We start from the raw sequence: 23,196 nt of genomic DNA on the forward strand, positions 1-23,196 counted from the left end.
TGTGACCTTGCCCTGATCTTTTGCCTTGTGATCTTTTGTTGCCCTTAAAGCATGTGATCTCTGTGACCCACACCCCATTCGTACACTCCCTCCTCTTTGAAAATTGCTAATAAAAACTTGCTGGTTTTATGGCTCAGGGGGCATCACGGAACCTGCCGACATGTGATGTCTCCCCTGGACACCCAGCTTTAAAATTTCTCTCTTTTGTACTCTTCCCTTTATTTCTCAGACCTGCCGACACTTAGGGAAAATAGAAAAGAACCTATATTGAAATATCGTGGGCTGGTTCCCCCAGTATCAGGGTTTTAAAAAAGACAGCTCCCTTGTCATATTATAATGAAATTCTGCAACTCTATGTTTGTTTTCTAATTTGCCAGTTAAAAAGGGAAGTTTACCTGAGTCAGAAGATCCATCTCTCCCAGCAAAGTGCTGAACATTTGGTCTATGTCTTCACTTGACTCACCCATCTGAAAAAGGAAGAAATTGAGATATTAGCAGTCTCATAAAAGCCTGATCCTAGGATACTCTTTGCATCCCTCCCTTTCCCCCAGGAGCCCCATCCATGGGCAGCTAAGTTGGGAGAGGACTATATTGAGAGGAAGGCTCATGTTAGCCTGAAATTTCATGCCTGGCTTCTATCCAATCTGCTTGATCCAAGATTGTGCCAAACCTTGGGAAATGCCTCAGAGCCACAATTGAATTTTTCCAGGCTGAACTAGTCTTCTTGGGGCCAAAGAAACAGGCTGGATCACAGGCTGAGACAGGTGGATCACCTGAGGTCAGGAGTTTGAGACCAGCCTGGCCAATATGGTGAAACCCCGTCTCTACTAAAAATACAAAAATTACCTGGGTGTGGTGGCACGTGCCTGTAGTCCCAGCTACTCGGGAGGCTGAGGCAGGAGAATCACTTGAACCCAGGAGGCGAAGGTTGCAGTGAGCCGAGATTGCGCCACTGCATTCCAGCCTGGGTGACAGAGTGAGAATCCATCTCAAAAAAAAAAAAAAAACCTTACACAAAAATGATGTGAGGAGTGATTAAGCATATTTACCCAATAATTCCCTGCTTTCAAAAGATATTTCTGAAATAATAGTTTTTAGTACATTTATTTAGAAGTACTGGTGGACAAACCTTTAGAACTTAAATGGCCTCCCTGTCAAGCAAAAAGAGATAGAAAGAAAACATTTTTTTACATTTTAACCTTTCTTTGCCCAAACCAAGTGAAGCAATTGCCCAAGAAGAGGAAAAGTTTGCAACAAAATAGGGTGGGATGCACTGTGAGTTGCAACTGGCTGCTCTGTTTCCTGACATTTTTGGCAAGGCTAAATTGGGAAGTTAGGAGACATTACTAGGCCTTTGGCCACTTAACAAGCATTATGTAGTTTGGCAAAGGTAATAAATTGTTTCATCTGTAACATGAGGAATTTGCTGCAGACCATTTCTAAGGGCATTTCTCTCTTTCTTTTCTTTTCTTTTCTTCTTTTTTTCTTTTTTTAGATGGAGTCTTGCTCTGTCCCCCAGGCTGGAGTGCAGTGGCACGATCTCAGCTCACTGCAGCCTCCGTCTCTCAGGTTAAAGCAATTCTCCTTCCTCAGCCTCCGGAGTAGCTGGGATGACAGGCACCCACCACCACGCCTGGCTAATTTTTGTATTTTTAGTAGAGACGAGGTTTCATCATGTTGGCCAGGCTGGTCTCAAACTCCTGACCTCAGGTGATCCACTCACCTCGACTTCCCAAAGTGCTGGGATTACAAGATTGAGCCACCTTGCTCAGCCTCTAACGATATTTTAAAATGCTCTAAAACACTGTAAGATTAATGCCAATTATAGCTTATACTAAGAAGTCTGGTGGGTGTAGGGAATCAGTATGTATTATTTAAGCCAAATCACAATATTTACTTGAATTTGTACATGCATGCATTTGTATCTCATTCTTTTTATATGGAAATTAAAAATATATACAAAAGCAGAGGGAATAATGATTTTCATGTACACATTGTCCAGCTTTAATACTTTTCAACTGGACTGATCTTTTTCCATTTATATCTTCCTACAATAGATATTTTAAAGCAAATATTATTTTTCCATAAATATTTCAGAATGCAGTGCTAAAAGATAAAGATACTTTATTTCTTTTTTTCTTTTCTTTATTTTTTGAGATGGAGTTTTGCTCTTGTCGCCCAGACTGGAGTGCAGTGGTGTGATCTCACATCACTGCAACTTCCGCCTCCCAGGTTAAAGCAACTCTCGTGCCTCAGCCCCCTGAGTAGCTGGAATTACAGGCATGCCCCACCACACCTGGCTAATTTTTGTATTTTTAGTAGAGATGGGGTTTCGCCATGTTGGCCAGGGTGGTCTGAAACTCCTGACTTCAGGTGATCTGCCCGCCTTGGACTCCCAAAATGCTGGGATTACAGGTGTGAGCCACCACGCCTGGCCCATAAAGATACTTTCTAAATCATAACCATAATACTATTATCTTTTCGTGTGTGTATTTAAAATAAACTACTGGGCTGAAATAGGCCAAGTTGAGGCAAATCTATCTTTCCTTGAATAAATTATCTTGAAAACTTGTAGTTCACCCTTTAAGTGACTTTAATACTTTAGCAGTCACATATTTTTATTTTTAATAGCTTTAGCTAGTCAGGGTGTCTTAGTCTCTTTATTAAATGTCTATGAAACAAACTTTGTCACACTAATTTTGCTTTCTTAAAAATGACTCCGATGATCTTCTTCTTCTTCCTCTTCTTCTTCTTTTGAGACGGAGTCTCACTCTGTCTCCCAGGCTGGAGTGCAATGGCCTGATCTCAGCTCACTGCAAACTCTGCCTCCTGGGTTCAAGCAATTCTCCTGCCTCAGCCTCCTGAGTGGCTGGTATTATGGGCGCCTGCCACCATGCCTGGCTAATTTTTGTATTTTTAGTAGAGATGGGGCTTCATGATGTTGGCCAGGCTGTTCTTGAACTCCTGACCTCAAGTGATCCACCCACCCGAGCCTCCCAAAGTGTTGGGATTACAGGCGTGAGCCACCATGCCCAGCCAAATGATTTTTAAAATATCACAATTCTTAAAAGTGAAGTGATGTAAATGATGATGATGATAACAGTAATACTTATCTGGCACTAACTCTGTTGCAGGAGCTATTCTATAAGCCAGAGTTGATATTAGCAACATTTGGCACCCAGGATAGCATTGACGCTGAGCAATCAGAACAGATGAGGCTGTAAAATCATTTTGGGTGAATCAGTGCATATCCTCCAAATATCCACCCTGCAAAGCTAGCACTTAATCTTCCCAAATTATCTTCAACAATTATCTTGGGTTTATCATTTAGGAAATCTGACATAATGAAATCTTCTTGCTTAATTTTTCCATCATATATTTCCCCTTCTCCCTATTTTAAGAAGAAAAAAATTATTTTATTCTCCTACATAACCTTATCACCCTCGCCGAACAGGACTGAGAACATTTTCCATCTGAATGTTCTGCTCCCTGCAGTGACTTTTCTTTTGCCCTCCTTCTAGTCTCTCCCTCTTGAGAAACACAAAAGCTACCCTGAGCTACAGATCACTGAGCATATTCCACCATCATTTCAAGGTTTAAGTTTTGCATGTTTTATTTTGGAGGACAGATGCTTGAATTGCTATGTGATGTATTAATTTTCTCTAGTGCCCTATCTGGCATCCAGCATAGGAGGTGTCTTGCAGGAGCACGGGAAGTTGTAAAACTGTGTTGGCCAGGAGGTGTTGGGAGGGGACAAGAAGGGGTCTTTAGCTAAGAGAGGTCTAGATTCCATCGAACTAGCACATTTCTTAGTGGCAGACACATCCCAAAGAATCAGGTGTACATACACATGGGACAAGAAGGTGTGTGTTTGAATCCAAGGAAGCCACTCAGTGAATGCTGAGGGTCAGACCACGCAAAGCAGGCAGGTGAGCACCCAGGTATAGAAGCAACAGGTGAGAAAGACACCGAAGGTCTAGGTCTATGTGTGCAGGGAAAGTCAGAGAGGAATCAAACACAGCATCAGTGAAGGATGATGGAAGATACTTGTCCTATTTTGTGTGTATTGTTGGGATTATAAAAGTGTTTATGGCAGCTGGAAGAGAGGAAGATGGCTGCAGGTGGGCCCCGCCCCTGGTTCAGGAGGGAAGTCAGCATGAGGAATCATTTCCATGGGGTTTTATCTCCACACAGTTGCTTACAAAGTATCTGAATCATATCCTCCTTGCTTTAAATGTCCTACAGGGCTGGGCATGGTGACTCACACCTGTTATCCCAGCACTTTGGGAGGCTGAGGGGAGGGGATTGCTTGAGGCCAGGAGTTTGAAACCAGCCTGGGCAACACAGAGAGATTTCTGCACAAAAAATTAAAAAATTAGCCAGGTGTGGGGGCACGTGCCTGTAGTCCCAGCTACTCGGGAGGCTGAGACGGGATGATGGCTTGAGCCCAGGAGGTCGAGGCTGCAGTGAGCTATGATGGTGCCACCAAAGTCCAGCCTGGGTGACACAGCGAGACTCTCTCAAAAAAAGAAAAAAAAATTCCTACAAAACGGCAGAAAGTATTTAAGTAGACATTATCTCCATGGTTTCACAAACTGTCTCCCAAAACAACTAATATGGTATTAAAAATCTTGTCATGGGTTTTTAAGTTATTATTTTAATAAGGGGAAATTAATGGAATAAACAATAAAATTCCAGAACTGCTCATGTGAGTTTCTTTCTATCTGAGTACAATAATGTGAGAAAATAAAGGAATCCTTCAGATGAATTATTATTAACAGAAAAAGTTAAGAGTAATTATTGGTGTTAACACATTTCAGGTTTTTTTATGAGAGTAATCCATTTTATAAGAATAAATATGGATTTGTTTGCTGACCTCAAAACTGCCAACTAGCATTACAATAAGCTTATAGGAACCAAAGATGATTTGAGTAACAAGAATCTTGCCATTGATTCATTCTCCTGAACCCTTAAATTTGGAAAAGCACTAAAATAAAGTCTTGAAATGTGACATCAGTGAGTCAGAAAAACCCACTGAACCCAAAGGCTTTCATTTCTCAGGCTGTGCACACCACTGCTATGTAACAGGTTAATGACGTGCCACAGTGAATCATCCACCTAAGATGGAAATAACTCAACACAACAGCGCGTTCTCGGGACCTCTCCCTGCATTCATCTGGTGGAAATCTTTCCCCCTGCCCTTTCCCCTGCCCTTTCATTCCTTTCCCCCAGAGTCTGTTAGTGAGTTATTAAGTGGAGCCAACATCAAAATTGTGCTGAAACCTACAGTCATAAGTAAACTTGCTAGTGAATGGATCACAGTTGCACCCATGGTGAAAATAAAAAGACATTTGACTTAAGGGCGGTTTGTTAACAAAGATTATTAATCTGTAAATGCAGTCATATTACATAATTGACCTCCCTGCAAGAAAACCTTATTTTTGGAATGGACAGACAAGAGTTATACACATGTAAACAGTGTACACACACACAAGCGTAAGAAAATAGGGCTGTGCCTATATGTACATGTGGTATTTCCTGAAGGTCAAAATGAAGATTAAAAGAGAGAGAGAGAGAGAGAAACACCCAGCCCTGACAGCTAAAAGTGTTATTTGGGTTAGCAGCCAGAAAGAGCTGGGGTGGAGTTATAGTGAAGCAATGCATTGCAAACAAGCCATGCTCACATCGTGACTGGGTGGAGTTAGAATCTTTTTGTGAGTATGTCACTTCTGAGTTCATTTTATGTCTTGGGAAGAACCACAAGTTGTTGATGAAAAAGAAATGGAAATACTACAAAATCAGCTAGATTTTGTGATCATTATTGTTATTATTGGATAAATGAGGGGTGAGGTGGTTGCAGCCGCTTGTCCAGGCTAACACTTTCCCTTAGATTACTTGAACGACAAGGAGATTTTCCCTGATGCTTAATATTTCTAGGCGTCAGTTTTTTTATCCTTAAATCGTTTCTCTTTTCCACCTGGATACATTTCAAAAATATGTCTTTTAAACATTTATCCTAGGTACTGTGATGCATATGGTTTACAGGACATATGTTTGTATTGGCGGCAGAGTTAATCTCACACATTTAACTCAGTTTGCATGCAGTTTGGGATGCTGTGAAGATCAGCAATTCCAGCCACGGAATCTGGAATTTTGGACCTGGATGAGGGCGGCCTTTATTGCATCGGTAAGAGTAGCTTGCCTAAAAACAGCCAGCTCAACATCCCCCAGGCATTTCCCTCTAAGCAGCTCCGACTCACTACTACCCCTCATGCATTCTCTTCCCATGCGCCTTAACTTGATAAAAGGCCATTAGTCACATATCAGTCTGACTTAGAACCCTTGGCATAGTCCCTTACTCCTCCCATTTTTCCATCTAGTCGGTCGGGGAATCTGTTGGCTTTTTTCTGTAGAAGGATTCTCCTTGCCTTCATTCTCTCTATCAAGCCACAGTTGACACCTCACCAGCTCACCTGGCCTCCAGCCTTCCGGACTCCCCATCAATATTCACCACCACCACTGCTGCAAATTGCAAATACAAATGTGAACATGTCACTCTCCTGTTTAAAAGCCTTCCCTGGCTGATTATGATGAAGTGGAGAATGTTCAGGCACTAAGCATGTCTTTCAAAGTCCTTCCTAATTTGCCCCATTCAGGGCCTTTTATTTTTTTATTTATTTATGCTTTTTTTACATTATTTTATTTTATTTTTAGCAGAGACAGGGTCTCGCTAGGTTGCCCAGGCAGGTCTCAGACTCCTGGGCTCAAGTGATCCTCGCACCTCCGCCTCCCAAAATGCTGGATTACAGGCTTGAGCCACCAGGCCTGGCCTCAGGACCATTGATGTTTTCTGAACAGGCTTTTTATAACTCTTTTTGTCTTTGTATATGCTATTCCCTTTAAATAATATCCTCCTCTGTGCATATCTCCTTTATAAAATCCTACTGATCATTCAAAATCCAGCTGTCATGCTAACACTTCAATGGTGTCTTCATTCCCAGCAGAGATTTGCTGTCTATTGCACTTGGTAAACATGTCAGTAAATCCTGGCCTTAGCAACCAACTTGACATGGTATTTAATCTCCCTGGACTTCAGTTTCCTTGTCTATAAAATAAGGAAAACAATAATGCCTAATTCATAGGCTTGTTGCGACATCTAAACAAAATAGCCGACAATACTTGGCATGAATTTGCAATCAGCATTTGCCACACTGAATCACATTCTTTTTGTTATCGTGTTAGAATGTCTTAGAAAACTGGGAGTTGTTATTAAGAAAGAATCAGATCTTGTTGATGTTTGTGTTCAGAAATGCTTCGCTGGAAATCCAGAGAGATTAAGTAACTTCCCAGACTAATGAGAAGAACTGGGCTAGAGTCCAGATCTCAAGCCTCATAGAAAGTTCTCTCTCACTTGACTGGCTATACGTTCTACATGGCTCCTGGTGTGACACACTCAAAAATGTCACATTCCAGGGCCGGGCAGTCCTTAGAGGTTGCCAAATAACATGTTTCTGAGAACTATCAGAGCAATTAAACAGCCTGTTTCTAAGCTGCTGCTATAGGTACAGGTTTGTGGAACCTCATTCACTATAACACTGTTTCTCTTTTTCCAATGCTATTTCCAGGTGAGTCAATACTGATACTTACACAGATGTGTTTTGTTGGTAAACAAAAGTTTCACTGGGGTTCACATCTATTTAGGCCTGAATCAGTTTTCAAACCAAAAATTTTAGTTGCTTTGAGAAAAATTCTGATAACTACATGCAACTTGAGGCAACTTGAGTGACAGTATTAATGACTTTTCTTCTTTTCTAATTCAATCGAAAGCCAGTTAACATTTCAAGTAATAGGCTAATCATTATTTAGTAAATAAAAACACGTTATGTTTTCTATCTTAATTATTTCTTAATTCACATCATATAACTAATTTCATGTGTACCCCTTTGTTATAACAATAATATGTTACAATTTCGTGCTAGAAACTGAATTTTGAGCATAATGGTATTAAATTAAGGGATTATTTGATGCACTTAAAACTAAAAGATTAAGTCATAAAAGTATACTATTTTATATATTAAGTGAAATATGTAATAATACAATTGTTTATAATAGGAATTTTTTAATAAAACAGAAAACAAATAAAAGGATACACTATTTTCCATATAAGTTGAAAAAAGGCCTGGTGCAGTGTCTCATACCTGTAATGCCAGCACTTTGTGAGGCCGAGGCAGGTGGATCACTTGAGGTCGGGAGTTTGAGACCAGCCTGGCCAGCATGGTGAAACCCTGTCTCTACTAAAAATACCAAAAAATTAGCTGGGCATGGTGGTTCGCATCTATAATCCCAGCTACTTGGGAGTCTGAGGCACAAGAATCGCTTGAACCCGGGAGGCGGAGCTTGCAGTGAGCTGAGGTTGTGCTGCACTCCAGCCTGGGCGACAGAGCAAGACTCCAACTCAAAAGAAAACAAAACAAAACAAACAAGTGGTCCTAACAACTTCTGCATGAAATAAAAAAGTTGTTAAGGTTTTACTGTTCTTGTGATTATCAAGTTTTGGGTTTACAGAGTTGATGTTTTCGGTGGCAGCAAGTGTCAATATGATGAAGAAACTCATTTACATTTTTATAAGGAGCTTATCTGTCAAAACCCTGCTTTCTTATAGCACCGTATTAAGATATTACAAACTCACGGGTTGTCTAAGCCAATTTGAATGGTTGCAAATTTCACCTTTTCAGTTGTACTTTTAGCTATGCTTAGTCTTTACTTGGATTAAGATACTAATACCAATAACAGAATGAAAATTTCAGAGCACTGAGAATGAAAAGAAAAGACAAAACAGAATATTTGTGAGCAAGACCCTGTCTCTACAAAAAATAAAAAAATTAGCCAGGCATAGTGGCATGTGCCTGTAGTCCCTGCTATTCAGGAGGCAGAGGCAGGAAGATTCTTTGAGCCCAGGAGTTCAAGGCTGCAGTGACTCATGATTGCACTATTGCACTCCAGCCTGAGCAACAGAGCAAGACCCTGGCTCAAAATAAATAATAATAAAAAAAGAAACAACAGAGGAGGTATAAAAATGACTTTCCGATTATTAAAATGAGTCACAGTCAATGAAGTTCAGGAAGGTTAGAATTAGCCTTCAGTATTAACCAGAGAAGTTGCTACCTGTCTGTCTACCAAGAAGAAAACTCCTCACTCAATTGCTTCTGTGCATGGCTGGGGTTGAGAGAGAGGGAAATGTCCCCTTGCTCTCTACCTGCCTGATAATAATAAAAATAATAGCGAATAACTATTAGTTATTCTCACTCCGTGCCAGGGATTGTCCTGGTGCGTTATGTGCATTGACTGATTAAATCCATCCTCATACCTTAGGTGAAATGAAAACACTTTTATGTTCGTCTTAGATGAGAAAACTGAGGCATCCAGAGATAAGTAACTCGATCGAGTTTACACAACGTAAGTTTGTCACGAAATATTTATTGATCCCAGGCATGGCTGGAGGCTTAAACAAATTTCCGGAAGATTTTTCTATGTGGGTTTTCCTCAGCTGTATTTCTTCTCTTCAATGAATTTATTTGCATACTGTACATCTTTCTATGTTAAAGACAGTTAAAGAAAAATGTTTGTATCCTAGTATTGACTGCTTTTTTTTTCTTTTCTTTTCTTTTTTTTTTTGAGATGGAGTTTTGCTCTTGTTGCCCAGGCTGGAGTGCAATGGTGTGATCTTGGCTCACTGCAACCTCTGCCTCCCAGTTCAAGAGTTTCTCCTGCCTCAGCCTCCCAAGTAGCTGGGATTACAGGCACCCGCCACTACGACCAGCTAATTTTTTTTTTTTTTCACTTGAGAAAGGGTTTCACCATGTTGGCCAGCCTGGTCTCAAACAATCAGCCCGCCTCAGCCTCCCAAAGTGCTGGAGTTACAGGGACTGTTGTTTTTTTACTCTAGAGTGTTTTGAGTTTATTACTAGATGGCCAAAACTAAAATAGAACTGGAATTGATGAGAAATAAGTTTCAAAAATCTGAGGCTCTCTAAGTATCAATTTACTTTGATATTTTTATTATTTTTTAATTAGAAACCATCTGGCAACATTTTTTTTCTAGGAAATAAATCAGTAGACATATTACAACTACAGATACAAAAGAGGAGAAAAAAATTTTAAAAAGCTTATGAATGGGATTGCACTTAGGATGAAATACGCACTGCAGAATTCAGATGCTCGCAAATGCTGGTGGAAACTGTGAAGTCACCTGTGTACAGTGTGATTGAAAATAACTTAGAATATTGAATTTTACCTGATTCCTTCAGGGTTGTATTTTTTCAAAATGCAATGAAAGCGTTTTATCAAGAGGAAGTGGTTCACAGAATAACACAGCATATGGTTAAAGGTTCTTGCAGTGTTTGGGGGAGGAGAAAGGGGAAGCCGAGGCTTCTGTGTAGCATAAAACAGGAAACAGAAGCATCTCTAAAGTTAGAGATTATATCAAATAATTCACAGCAGAGAACTAAGGTGAAGAAACCTCTTGGGCAAACTTAACCAACTTTGCACTGTACCCCTGAGATCGGTGAAAATCTTTATAGGCTAGCAAGTAGTTATTGAATCAAAAGGACAATGACTGTGGTCATATGATCAATTCAGACTAATATGCAGTGAGTCACAAACAAAATTCATACGGACATGTGTATATACATATGTAGGGTCACATAGAAGGAACAACCAAGACAACAGGGTCCTTTTGTAAGCAATATTGTCATGGCAAAAGTTACCTGTAAATAACATTGTAAATAAAAAAGTCATCATTAAATGAAATGATTTATTTCAGTAATTTAAAAAAATACTAAGAGAGTGCTTTGAAAAGTCTTAGAATTTTGCAGTAAAGACACACACACACACACACACACACACAAACATGTAATGAGATGGGCTACCACATTTTAAAAAATATGATTTAGGCCAGGTATGGTGGGTCACACCTGAAATTCCAGCACTTTGGGAGGCAGAGGTGGGAGGATCACTTGAGGCCAGGAGTTCAAGACCAGCCTGGGCAACATAGCAAGACCCCATCTCTATCCCCTCTGCCAAAAAAATTAGCCGGGCATAGTGGTGTGCACCTGTGGTCTCAGCTACTCAGGAGGCTGAGGTGGGAGAATCCCTTAAGCCCAAGAGCTCATGGCTACAGTGAGCTATGACAGCACCACTGTACTCTAGCCTGAGTGACAAAGTGTGACCCTGTCTCTAAAATTAAAAAATAAAAACAAAAAATAAAAGACACGATTTTTTTTCCTTTTTTTTTTAAATTTATTATACTTTAGGTTTTAGGGTACATGTGCACAATGTGCAGGTTTGTTACATATGTATCCATGTGCCATGTTGATTTCCTGCACCCATTAACTCGTCATTTAGCATTAGGTATATCTCCTAATGCTGTCCCTCCCCCCTCCCCCAGGCAACCTACAGAATGGGAGAAAATTTTTGCAACCTACTCATCTGACAAAGGGCTAATATCCAGAATCTACAATGAACTCAAACAAATTTACAAGAAAAAAACAAACAACCCCATCAAAAAGTGGGCAAAGGACATGAAGAGACATTTCTCAAAAGAAGACATTTATGCAGCCAAAAAACACATGAAGAAATGCTCATCATCACTGGCCATCAGAGAAATGCAAATCAAAACCACAGTGAGATACCATCTCACACCAGTTAGAATGGCCATCATTAAAAAAGCAGGAAACAACAGGTGCTGGAGAGGATGTGGAGAAATAGGAACACTTTTACACTGTTGGTGGGACTGTAAACTAAGACACGATTTTTAAATGTGCTTATTTCCAAGTTGCTGTGATTTTATGCAAAGCATAAAGTCAATGAAAAATTTATGTTTTGCATAAAATCAAAGCAATTTGGAAATAAGTGGGTGGGACAAGGTGGGGGCACTCTGCTAAGTCAAGCTTCAGTTACAAAAAAGTGAGAGAACTGAATAAGACCCAAAAATGTTCCCCAGGACTCAAGTGCAAGAACACTTGACACAGGGCAACAGAGGTCAGCACATATGAACCCAACATCCCCACTTCCATCTGTTTGTCTGGCCTCCAGCTCTGGGAGACAAGTTGTAGACTAGTTTCACTTGGATGCCCATGGGTTGGAAAGAGAGTGCCAAGTCTCTAGATTATTTTAAGTTCCTTTTTTTTTTTTTCTGCTTTGAGTGTCTATATAAGGAATGGGGAACTGCTTTTGTATTTAGGACCCACTGTGACCTAAAACCAGAGGGACAACGCAATTTAGAATTTTTTGAAGAGACGCAAATAGAAAATATTCTATTCATCATGTTGTATTAATAAATAAAAATCATGAACATTTCTTTTTAGAAACAAAAGTCCTGTGAATAGTTGGGTCTATTCACTGTCCCCTACATGCCTCTATTTTTTCATGAATCTACCTCAACTAGACTTTTGTTTGCACTATGTCACCAAACTGTGTGTCAAGATTACCAACAATCTGTGGGGTGCGGTGGCTCATGCCTGTAATCCCAGCACTTTGGGAGGTCGAGGTATGCAGATCACCTGAGCCCAGGAGTTCGAGACCAGCCTGGGCAACATGGCGAAATCCCATGTTTACCAAAAAAAAAAAAAAAAAAAAGAAGCAGCTCAAGCATTCCAGTATTAAAGTTATTTTGAAAAAAGAGGTTACCAATGATCTCTCTGTTGTGAAATCCAGTGGTTAGTGCCCAGTCAGCATCTTATACAGCCTTTAATATTATTGATCACTCCCTCCTGGAAATATTTTCTTCACTTGGCTTTCCTGACAGTTTTCTTTCCTGGTTTTCCTCCTCACAGAGGCCAATGTACCTTGAAGCCAATAAAGAAGCTTAGATTTCAGGGCTTCTCACATGCAGGACGCTTCTGATGCCGCATGTCTCCTCTGGCACCCCAGCAGCAGCACACAACACAACACTGTTCTGTTGCTGGGAGTCACCTGGGTAGGGGTTCCTAGGTCTTTGAGTGGGGCCAGGCGACTGCCAGCACTATCTCCACTTTACTTGGAGTGCAACAAAAGCCCTCCCATGATGCATTTCGTGGACATTAGATCTCATGTCCCAATCCAAGGTCTGAAGGAAACGCTCTGCTCTGCTCCTTGCCCGGGGTCACCTTGATCCAAGCTTCCTGGCTACCTTATGTCACCCCCAGCCCCAGCCCAGGATTTGGGAGGGTAGTGGGAACTGATGGTCCTGGCCAAGCAGTCCAGTTGTCGCCTGGGCCATTGAATGCTACGGGGTGCCATGTTAGTAAGAACAAAGGCTGCACTTCTCTGAGGCCTTGTTCCCTGCAAGAAGTACCACCAGAGCTAGAAACCACAGAGGAAGTTACAGAGGAGGCATTACCATCTAGAGCTGTCAAGCGAAAGTCAACTTCTTCTCAACTCTCAATCCTAAAAATTAATTTTGATCAGCCATGCTGGAGGAAACACTAAATCATCTATACAGAAAATTGTATTTTAAATTTATTCCCTATAGGAAGAGAAGGTAAAAGAATACGCAACCAAAAGTGTAGGAAAAAATACATCAGCAAGTTATTTAATCGTCATAAAGATTGCAATATTGCTTTTTAGATATATATAGTTATGTGTCAATTTTTATTTTTATTGTTTTTTTTCCAAATGTCTGCATATTTTAATAATGCTGTAAAATAAAGAGTTTCATTTTAGGCAGTGAAAACTATTTTTTCACAGTAAAGTTTCACAGTAAAGTATCACAGTTAAGTCCTTCTGGGTTCAGTGATCTCTAGTGATTAATAACAAACACACTTTATAAATTGTTGCTGTCTCCTACCCCAGCCATGATTTTAAATTTTTTTCTTTATTTTATTTAAAAAATTATTTTAGGTTCAGGGGTACATGTGCAGGTTTGTTATATATGTCAATTTTTAAAAATTGGCAATTCATTGTGATTTCCTTTTCAGCTCTAAATAAATATTCCCTCTTTTCCTTAATTTTTCATTGACAATTTTGTATTTTTTAAAGGGAGACTTCATCTTCCATCCCAAGTAGAAAAAAATCCCTTCTTTTTAAAAGGGAACCTCCCCAAATTGTGTAAGATTCAGGCCCCAGAGATTCTGGCTCCATCCCTATCTACCTTACCAGCTTCTCCTTCCAGCTTTCTCTGTGGGTTCCTCCTCATCCTTCCTGACCTCATTTCTCTTCGGCCTTGGTCTACACTCACTCCCTAGGTGCTCTTAGGGCTTTAAATACCATACATATGCTGCCAACCCCCAAAGCACATCTCCAGCCCAAGCGCCTCTTTCTTTTCCTTTTTTTTTTTTTTTTTTTTTTTGAGACAGAGTCTCGCTCTGTTGCCCAAGCTGGAGTGCAGTGGAGTGATCTTGGCTCACTGCAACCTCCGCCTCCCAGGTTCAAGTGATTCTCCTGCCTCAGCCTCCTGAGTAGCTGGATTACAGGCATGTGCCACCATGCCCAGCTAATTTTTGTATCTTTAGTAGTGACGGAGTTTCACCATGTTGGCTAGGCTGGTCTTGAACTCCTGACCTCAAGTAATCCACCTGCCTTGGCCTCCCAAAGTGCTGGGATTACAGGCATGAGACACCATGCCTGGCCCCAAACGCCTCTTTCTAATTCACACATTCAGCTACCTTCTTAATCACCTCCACCCTCCCGTCCCACTCACTGGCCCCTTGGATTTTATCTCTGTTTGTGCTCTGCTCACACGAGCCTCCCAGCTGTAACTTGAACCCTGTGCGCGTGCATTCGCTCATGCTTTTCTCTCTGTCTGGAACACCTGTTCCCCACTCACCCAAACAGCGGCTCTCTCACTGCCTTTAGGTCTTTGCTTTAATGTCTCCTCATTACTGAGCCCTGACCTATTTCAAAATCAACTTTCTCTACCACCTCTTCTTTCTCTAATTATACTCTCTTCCCGCTCATCAACTAGAGTGTAAGCCCCGTGAGGGCAGGGATTTGACTGTTTTTGTTCACTGTTGGATTCTCAGTAAATAGAATAATGTAAATACATGATAGACTCTGAGTGAATATTTGTTAAATAAATGGATAAATTTAAAAAACTACCAGCCTGGGCGGCACAGCATGACCCAGTCTCTGCAAAAAATTTTAAAAAGTTAGCTGGATGTGGTGGCATGCACCTAGCTACTTGGGAGGCTGAGGCAGGAGGATCACTTGAACCCAGGAGTTTGAGGTTGCAGTGAACTGTGATCTAACACTGCATTCAAGCTCAGGTGACAGAGTGAGACCTTGCCTCAAAAAAACTAGAAACATGCTATAGCATGTTTCTAATATATTCACTCAAGCTCCACAGGGGCAGGGGTTGAGGCCGTCTTATTCGCCTTTGTGTTTTGTTGCTAAGCATAGTGCCTACCTTGGTCATGAAAAATCTTCAAAAGTATTGCCGAGTAGGTTAACAGCTTAAGGGAGAGCAGTAGAAGAGACAATGATAGAATTTTTTAAAAAGACACAATTCTACAACCACCGTGGTGGGTGGCAAGAATAAACAATGAATGAATAAACCATTAGGTGAAAGATGGTTGGAGAACGTGGTATTCACTTGAAGTATCATTCCACTCTGCAAAGTCAAACTCCAGGGTAGGTGAAAAAATGAGAATGTAACCCCAAAATGCACAACAAGACTCAGAAGTAAAACTATATGAAAACTATTACTTAACACTTATCAAAGAAATACTTTTAATTGAGAAAATCTGGTGGACTTGGCTTTAACCAAACGATCAAACTTAGAATTATCAATAATGGGACCATGTGACATCGTGTGCCCCACTGATGCGATCCCCTGAGGACACAGCCTCACCTCTGTAATACTGCTACCAAAATCAAGAGGAATTGATCAGCTAAATCCAAACTGAGGAATATTCTGCAAAATGAACAAAGTAACTGGTCTGGACTCTTAAGAAAAGTAGGGCTGGGTGCAGTGGCTCACACCTGTAATCCCAGAACTTTGGGAGGCCGAGGTGGGTGGATCAGATGAGGTCAGGAGTTTGAGACCAGCCTGGCCAATATGGTGAAACCCCGCCTCTACTAAAAATACCAAAATTAGCCGGGCATGCCTGTAATTCCAGCTACTTGGGAGGCTGAGGCAGGAGAATCGCTTGAACCTGGGAGGCAGATGTTGCAGTGAGCTGAGATCGCGCCATTGCACTCCAGCCTGGGTGACAGAGCAAGACTCCGTCTCAGAAAGAATAAATAAATAAAAATAAAAACAGAAAAGTGGACATTTTTGGGTAATTGGAAAAGTTGAATATGGACTATATATCAGAATATAGTATTAAATCATATACATTTACTGAGCGTGATCACATTTACTGTACTGTGATACATGCATTGTGTAACAGAGACAGAACGTCTTTGTTCTTAAGAGATAAATGGTGAAAAAAAATAAAGCAGGAATGTAGCAGAATGTAAACAATGAGTGAATCTCCGTGAAGGGTACATGCATGTCCATTACACGATTTCTTTAAGTTTTAAAACTTTTAAAAACTTTCTCTTTTCCTGTCTTTTCTTTTCTTTTTTTTTGTGACAGAGTCTTGCTCTGTCACACAGACTGCAGTTCAGTGGTGCAATCATAGCTCACTGCAGCCTTGAACTCCTGAGCTGAAGCGATCCTCCTGCTTCAGCCTCCCAAGTAGCTGGGACTGCAGGTGCACACCAAACTAAATACTTTTTAGTAATTTTTAGTTTGAGACCAGCCTGGCCAACATGGTGAAATGCTGTCTCTACTAAAAATACAAAAATTAGCTAGGTGTGGTGGCAGGCATCTGTAATCCCAGCTTTTTGGGAGGCTGAGGCAGGAGAGTAGCTTGAACCCGGGAGGCGGAGTTTGCAGTGAGTTGCATTTGTGGCATTGCACCCTAACCTGGGCCACAGAGGGAGACTCTCTCAAAAAAAAAAAAAAAATTATAAAGACAGGATCTTGCCCAAGATGGTCTTGAACTTTTGGCCTCAAGCGATCCTCTGGCCTTTGCCTCCCAAAGTGCTGGGCTTATAGGCATGAACCACTGCACTGGTGTAAGGTTTGAAACTTTTCAAAACGAAAAGCTGGAGAATAAAAGAAGCAGAACCAGCCTTTGAAATTGACTCGACCTGGGTTAAAAAACAAAACGAAACAAACGAACGAAAAACAGGGAAGGGGAAGAAGGGAGAAGAGCAGAATGAAAAGCAGGGGCAGGGAAAGACTATGCAAAGGAAAAGAAATATTATTTCTCCTGTGTACTGCTGGTATATTATCTGGTCTAAATCTCATAGAAACCCTGTGGGGGTAGATAATATCACTATTTTCTCAGATGAGGAGCTCCTGGTCAGGAGTTCGAATGACACGCTCAAGATCACACAGGACATCTGTGGCCGGATGGGATTCAAAGCCAAGACCGATCTCTTTCATTACACTGTTCCTGTCTGCTCCAGAAAATAAGCCATATAGACAACATATCAGGGCCTGGGACTGTGTGAAGGAAAAACACAGGTAGAACATACACTTAGACACACACAGCACATCTGACATGTACTCAAATCCACACAAAGAAAAAGCAAGGGAAGGCCAGGCACGGTGGCTCGGGCCTATAATCTCAGCACTTTGGGAGGCCCAGGTGGGCAGATCACGTGAGGTCAGGAGTTCAAGACCAGCCTGGCCAACATGGCAAAACCCCGTCTCTACTAACAATATAAAAATCAGCTGGGTGTGGTGGCAGGTGCCTATAAAATCAGCTGTGTGTGGTGGCAGTTGCCTTCAGCTCGGGAGGCTGAAGCAGGAGAATCGCTCGAACCTGGGAGGCGAAGATTGCAGTGAACCGAGATTGTACCACTGCACTCCAGCCTGGACGACAGAGTGAGACTCTATCTCAAAAAGAAAAAGAAAAAGAAAAAACAAGGGAAGTCACGGACACATCAGCAAGAGTCAAACAGAAACCTGCTTTCATAGAGCCACGTTCTCATCTCAAAGGAGGGGGGTGTCTGTCACATCACTGCTTCTAGAAACTTCTAAAACTCGGTTATGTCTTCATAGACATGATGGCATACCCCTCTAGAACAGATAATGATAAGCCAAGGTCCAGATCTGGCCATGGCCTTGAGACCTGCCTTTAGCTTGGTTAAAAAGGCGATGCAAACAGATGCCTGGGTCTAGATGTCTTGCTTAATAAACAGGCTGAAGTGGAATTTTTCTGGTAATCACAAGATTTTGAGCAATGATTTAGAAAAATTAATCTTTTCTCTCCTTCCAACTCCAAGCTGAAAATGGAGAAGCAGGAAGTGGGGGAACTTAAAATATTTTAGACTCAATTTTTCATTTTGCTTCAGCAAGGAAGACAATTTATTTTTTACTCTTTAAAAAACTTATTTTTTTAAACCAACAGATACAGTTATATATATTTATCATGTGAAACAGGATGTTTTGAAGTATGTATACGTTGTTGAATGCTTAGTTCTAGCTAATTAACAAATGCTTTACCTCAGTTATTTTTTTTTGGAAAGAACATTTAACATCAACTGGAAGATGAACGTTTTCTAGTGCAAGGAAGATTTTCCTGGGTGATTAGTAAAATTCCTTTACTTAGCATGAGAATATTAGTGTCAAATGGCTTTTTAACTTCCAGGAGCACAGAGGGGATATTTGCTAAAGATTCCAAGCAATGAAGTAATGAACTTGCTTATTACTGGAGTAATGAAAACCAGGCATGTCCACTGAGGTTTGGGCATCAGCCCTAGGCAGAGCACAAATTCCAGGCTTTGCTTAGAAGGCAGGATACAGCCACTGGAGAGCTGAAACTACCATTTTATACACTCTCTGAAAGGCTCAATCTACCACAGCCTACACTAGAACTGGTAGTCGTTTTGTGAGTTATTTCTAATTGCAAAATAAATCCATAAATTGCTGCAGAACATTAAAAAAATCACTGAAACCAAAACGAGAAATAGTGACAATGTATTTCTTCTATTCAAGAACATACTTTTTTTTTTTTTTTTTTTGAGAGAGGGTGGCTCTGTCTCCCAGGCTAGAGTGCAGTGGTGCGATTTCAGCTCATTGTAACCTCTGCCTCCGGCGTTCAAGCAATTCTCATGCCTCAGCCTCCCAAGTAGCTCGGATTACAGACATGCACCCCCACACCGGGTAATTTTTGTATTTTTAGTAGAGATGGGGTTTCACCATGTTGGCCAGGCTAGTCTCAAACTCCTGGCCTCAAGTGATCCGCCCAGCTTGGCCTCCCAAAGTGTTGGAGTTACAGGCATGGGCGACTGTGCCCGGCCAAGAACGTACGTTTCTATATTTTAGTGCTTCTGAAATCATGATGGTTCACACAGTAGACTATGAAATTTGGCTACCACCAACGGGGGTCACCTATGATGTAGTTTTCCTCAACCATTTATGTGCAAACTGAGTGAAGCAGAATCCAATTGTCATTCAGGTGAGTTATTTGCATTGGTGGTAGAACACACTGCTTAACTATTAATTTAAATTTGGATCACACAACATCATTTTAAAAGCTTTCAAAAAGACAGTGAGACAGTGCTGAAATGCAAAGTTATTATACCATTTAGAGAAGACGGCTGTTCACAGGACAGGCCAGCCAATTAAGACAGCAGAAATTCCCAAAGCACCCAGATTGTAATTTTGTTTTTTTTTTTTTTGAGACGGAGTCTCGCTCTGTCGCCCAGGCTGGAGTGCAGTGGCGCAATCTCGGCTCACTGCAAGCTCCGCCTCCCGTGTTCAAGCCATTCTCCTGCCTCAGCCTCCCGAGTACATGGGACTACAGGCGCCCACCACCATGCCCGGCTAATTTTTTGTATTTTTAGTAGAGATGGGGTTTCACTGTGTTGGCCAGGATGGTCTCGATCTCCTGACCTTGTGATCCACCTGCCTCGGCCTCCCAAAGTGCTGGGATTACAGGCGTGAGCCACCGCGCCCGGCCCCAGATTGTAATTTTCAAAGTCAAGAGAGATTGATGTGGCAGATTTATCCATCATGAAAGATTATCCATCAGGTACCAAATGCCTACCTAGCAAATGCTTCCTGTTGGAATTCAAGAGAAGTTGTTAAACTTCCAGCAATATATAATTCAATAATGAGAAATACACCAACAAGAAATATAGAAACATTCATGACATTCTTTGATAAACCTAAAAATCGTGTTGTGAGCTCTAAAAGTTGTAAGGAACAAGACTAAGGGCTTGAGTAACAAAGAGTTGAGGGTCCTAGCATGTTCCATATGCCTTAGAATCTTTGTATTGTCAATGTAAAGAAGTGAAGACACACTTCATTTGTAATCCTAAGAAGAAATGATATGTACCTCTATGAATAACTGTATGCTGTTATCTCTTCAGATCTTTCTTTTTCTTTCTTTTTTTTTTTTTTTTTTTTTGAGATGGAGTCTCCCTCTGTCGCCCAGGCTGGAGTGCAGTGGCGCGATATCAGCTTACTGCAACCTCTGCCTCCAGGGTTCAAGTGATTCTCCTGCCTCACCCTCCTGAGTAGCTGGGACTACAGACGTGTGGCACCACGCCTGGCTAATTTTCATATTTTTAGTAGAGACGAGGTTTCACTATATTGGCCAGGCTGGTCTCGAACTCCTGACCTCAGGTGATCTGCCAGCCTTGGCCTCCCGGAGTGCTGAGATTGTAGGTGTGATCTTGCCTGCGCCTGGCCAAGATATTTTTCAACATTTAATGCATCATCCCCCACGTCCAAAAGAAAATGTGAATGAATGAGTGAAACAAACAAGATGAAGATACTGAATGTTCTCAAGATGAAAATGAAAAAATGACCTTTGGCTTTAACTGCACAGATAACCTCCCTGGTTATCAGTGCAGGAGTGTTGAGGGTAGAAGTCAAACGGAACTCCTTCAGAAGTGGGTGGGAAATAGAGATAAAGACATGAGGAGAAGGTGGGTCCATACAGACCATAGCAATTGTAAAATGCATTCCTTTCTATTATTGGGCTTTATTCCAAAGCCACTTTCATGGCTCCAAGCCTCTTTCCTGTGGATGCACTGCACTATAATTTAATCAGCTCTATTGTTGAAAATGTGCAGCTTGCTCTTCTTTTCAAGATATGATGATCTGAGCCAGATGTTTTCATGTGCAGAAAAATTATATACATTGTGGCTCAAGGATAAAACCGGAACTATCAACCAACTCTTGCTTTTCTGTGGGGTGGGGGATTTTCTGTTTTTCCTGCCCGGCCCCCGGCCCACAGCCCCTGCCTATCTCGGTCAATGTTTTGCACCTGTCACTGAAAAACCCAGAGGATTGGAGCTGTTAGTAAAGATCCCAGTCAAGTCTGCTAAAGTTTGCATGAATAAGCTCAAACAGGCCGGGCGCGGTGGCTCACACCTGTAATCCCAACACTTTGGGAGGCCGAGGAGGGCGGATCACGAGCTCAGGAGATGGAGACCGTCTTGGCCAACATGGTGAAACCCCGTCTCTACTAAAATATAAAAAATAAGCCAGGCATGGTGGCACATGCCTGTCATCCCAGCTACTTGGGAGGCTGAGGCAGGGGAATCGCTTGAACCCGGGAGGCGGAGGTTGCAGTGAGCCGAGATGGCGCCACTGCACTCCAGCCTGGTGACAGAGCAAGACTCCGTCTCAAAAAAAAAAAAAAAAAAAAAAGGCTCAAACAGTGCAGGTCCCAAGGTGCCGTTTATTTCTGTCTGTTTGGAAGGAAGGATTTATGGTCATTTCTGTGACTCTATATGTCCACAATACATTGGGTGATCCATACCATAGAAAAAACTTTGTATCAGAAGAATCTGAGCTACCATATATGATTTTTCAGTGACAATCCAGTTTTAATTCTTTTCCTGCATTTCTTAGTAAATATTCTCCCTTCCTCCTAAAAGATGCTACTGACAATATTTTTCACTCTCTTATTTGGAAGCAAGAAAGGAACTGAGTCTTTACCTCTCATATTCAGAATGATTCATTCGTTAACATAAAACAAAAAGTAATAGTTAAGATTTCTCTCCACAATTATCTTGCAGAATTAGCCCCGTGTGCAGTGTGGGGGTCTCCATTTTGTGCACATATCTCTTGTGATATGTGGGGCCATCTAGGGGGGCTTCGGTCTAGAGGATCCCTGAGCCACATGGTGCAGACAAAACCCCTGTCCAGAGGCCAGGACAGAGTTCAAAACCCAGCCCTGACACTTATTGGCTGTGTAATCTTGGGCAAATTATTTAACCTCTCAGTGCTTTAGTTTTTTTTTTTTTTTTATCTTTAGAAAATGTGTGATGATAAGCTATTTCATGAGGTCAAGGTGAGAATTCGATAAGTTAATGCATGTGAAGTGCTTAGAGGAGGCTCTGGCTTAGAACTGAAAGTTCAGTTAAGTGTTGCTCTTACTATCATGAAGCCATTGGAACTGCAGTAATCATAGAGCTACCCCAGATGCCTGGACAGATGATGGACAAGGACGCAGGCTGAGGTTGGTGAGAGATGATGGGCAAGGACACAGGCTGAGGTTGGTGAGAGATGATGGGCAAGGACACAGGCTGAGGTTGGTGACTCTGACCGTGGCTTTGGAGAGAAGCAGGACGGTGACTATTGCGTGGCATATTATGGATGCTCCTCAACTTACAATGGGACTATGTCTGGAAAAACCCATCGTAAATTGAAAATATCCGTAAGTCGAAAATGCATTTAATACACCTAACCTACCGCACACTGTAGCTTAGTATAGCCTACCTTAAATGTATTCAGAACTTACACTAGCCTATAGTTGGGCAAAATCATCTAACGAACATATTTATTTATTTACTTATTTTGAGACAGAGTCTTGCTCTGTCACCTAGGCTGGAGTGCAGTGGCACGATCTCGGCTCACTGCAACCTCTGCTTCCTGGGTTCAAGAGATTCTCCTGCCTCAGCCTCCAAAGTAGCTGGGATTACAGGCACCTGCCTCCACACCCGGCTAATTTTTTGTATTTTTAGTAGAGATGGGGTTTCACCATATTGGTCAGGGTGGTCTCAAACTCCTGACCTCAGGTGATCCACCTGCCTTGGCCTCCCAAAGTGCTGGGATTACAGGCGTGAGCCACTGTGCCCAGTCTAAGCCTATTTTATAATGAAGTGTCGAACATCTTATGTAATTCACTGGATACTTTATTGAAAGTGTAAAACAGAATGGTTATATGGGTCTTTGAAATACAGTTTCTACTAAATGTGTGTTGC

The 23,196-nt window shown here is 41.5% G+C and overlaps 1 protein-coding gene across 1 annotated transcript in view; it reads right to left on the reverse strand.

Moving 5' to 3' along the window:
- Positions 1 to 23,196, reverse strand: part of APBB1IP (amyloid beta precursor protein binding family B member 1 interacting protein) — a 127,973-nt gene that overhangs the window by 72,742 nt on the left and 32,035 nt on the right. Inside the window, exon 3 of the mRNA XM_003269376.3 lies at positions 396 to 467. Coding sequence (XP_003269424.1) covers positions 396 to 467 — 72 coding nt within the window. The remainder of the gene's footprint in view (positions 1 to 395; positions 468 to 23,196) is intronic.

Source organism: Nomascus leucogenys, chromosome 18 (assembly GCF_006542625.1).
Source record: "Nomascus leucogenys isolate Asia chromosome 18, Asia_NLE_v1, whole genome shotgun sequence".
NCBI classification, from domain to species: Eukaryota; Metazoa; Chordata; class Mammalia; order Primates; family Hylobatidae; genus Nomascus; species Nomascus leucogenys.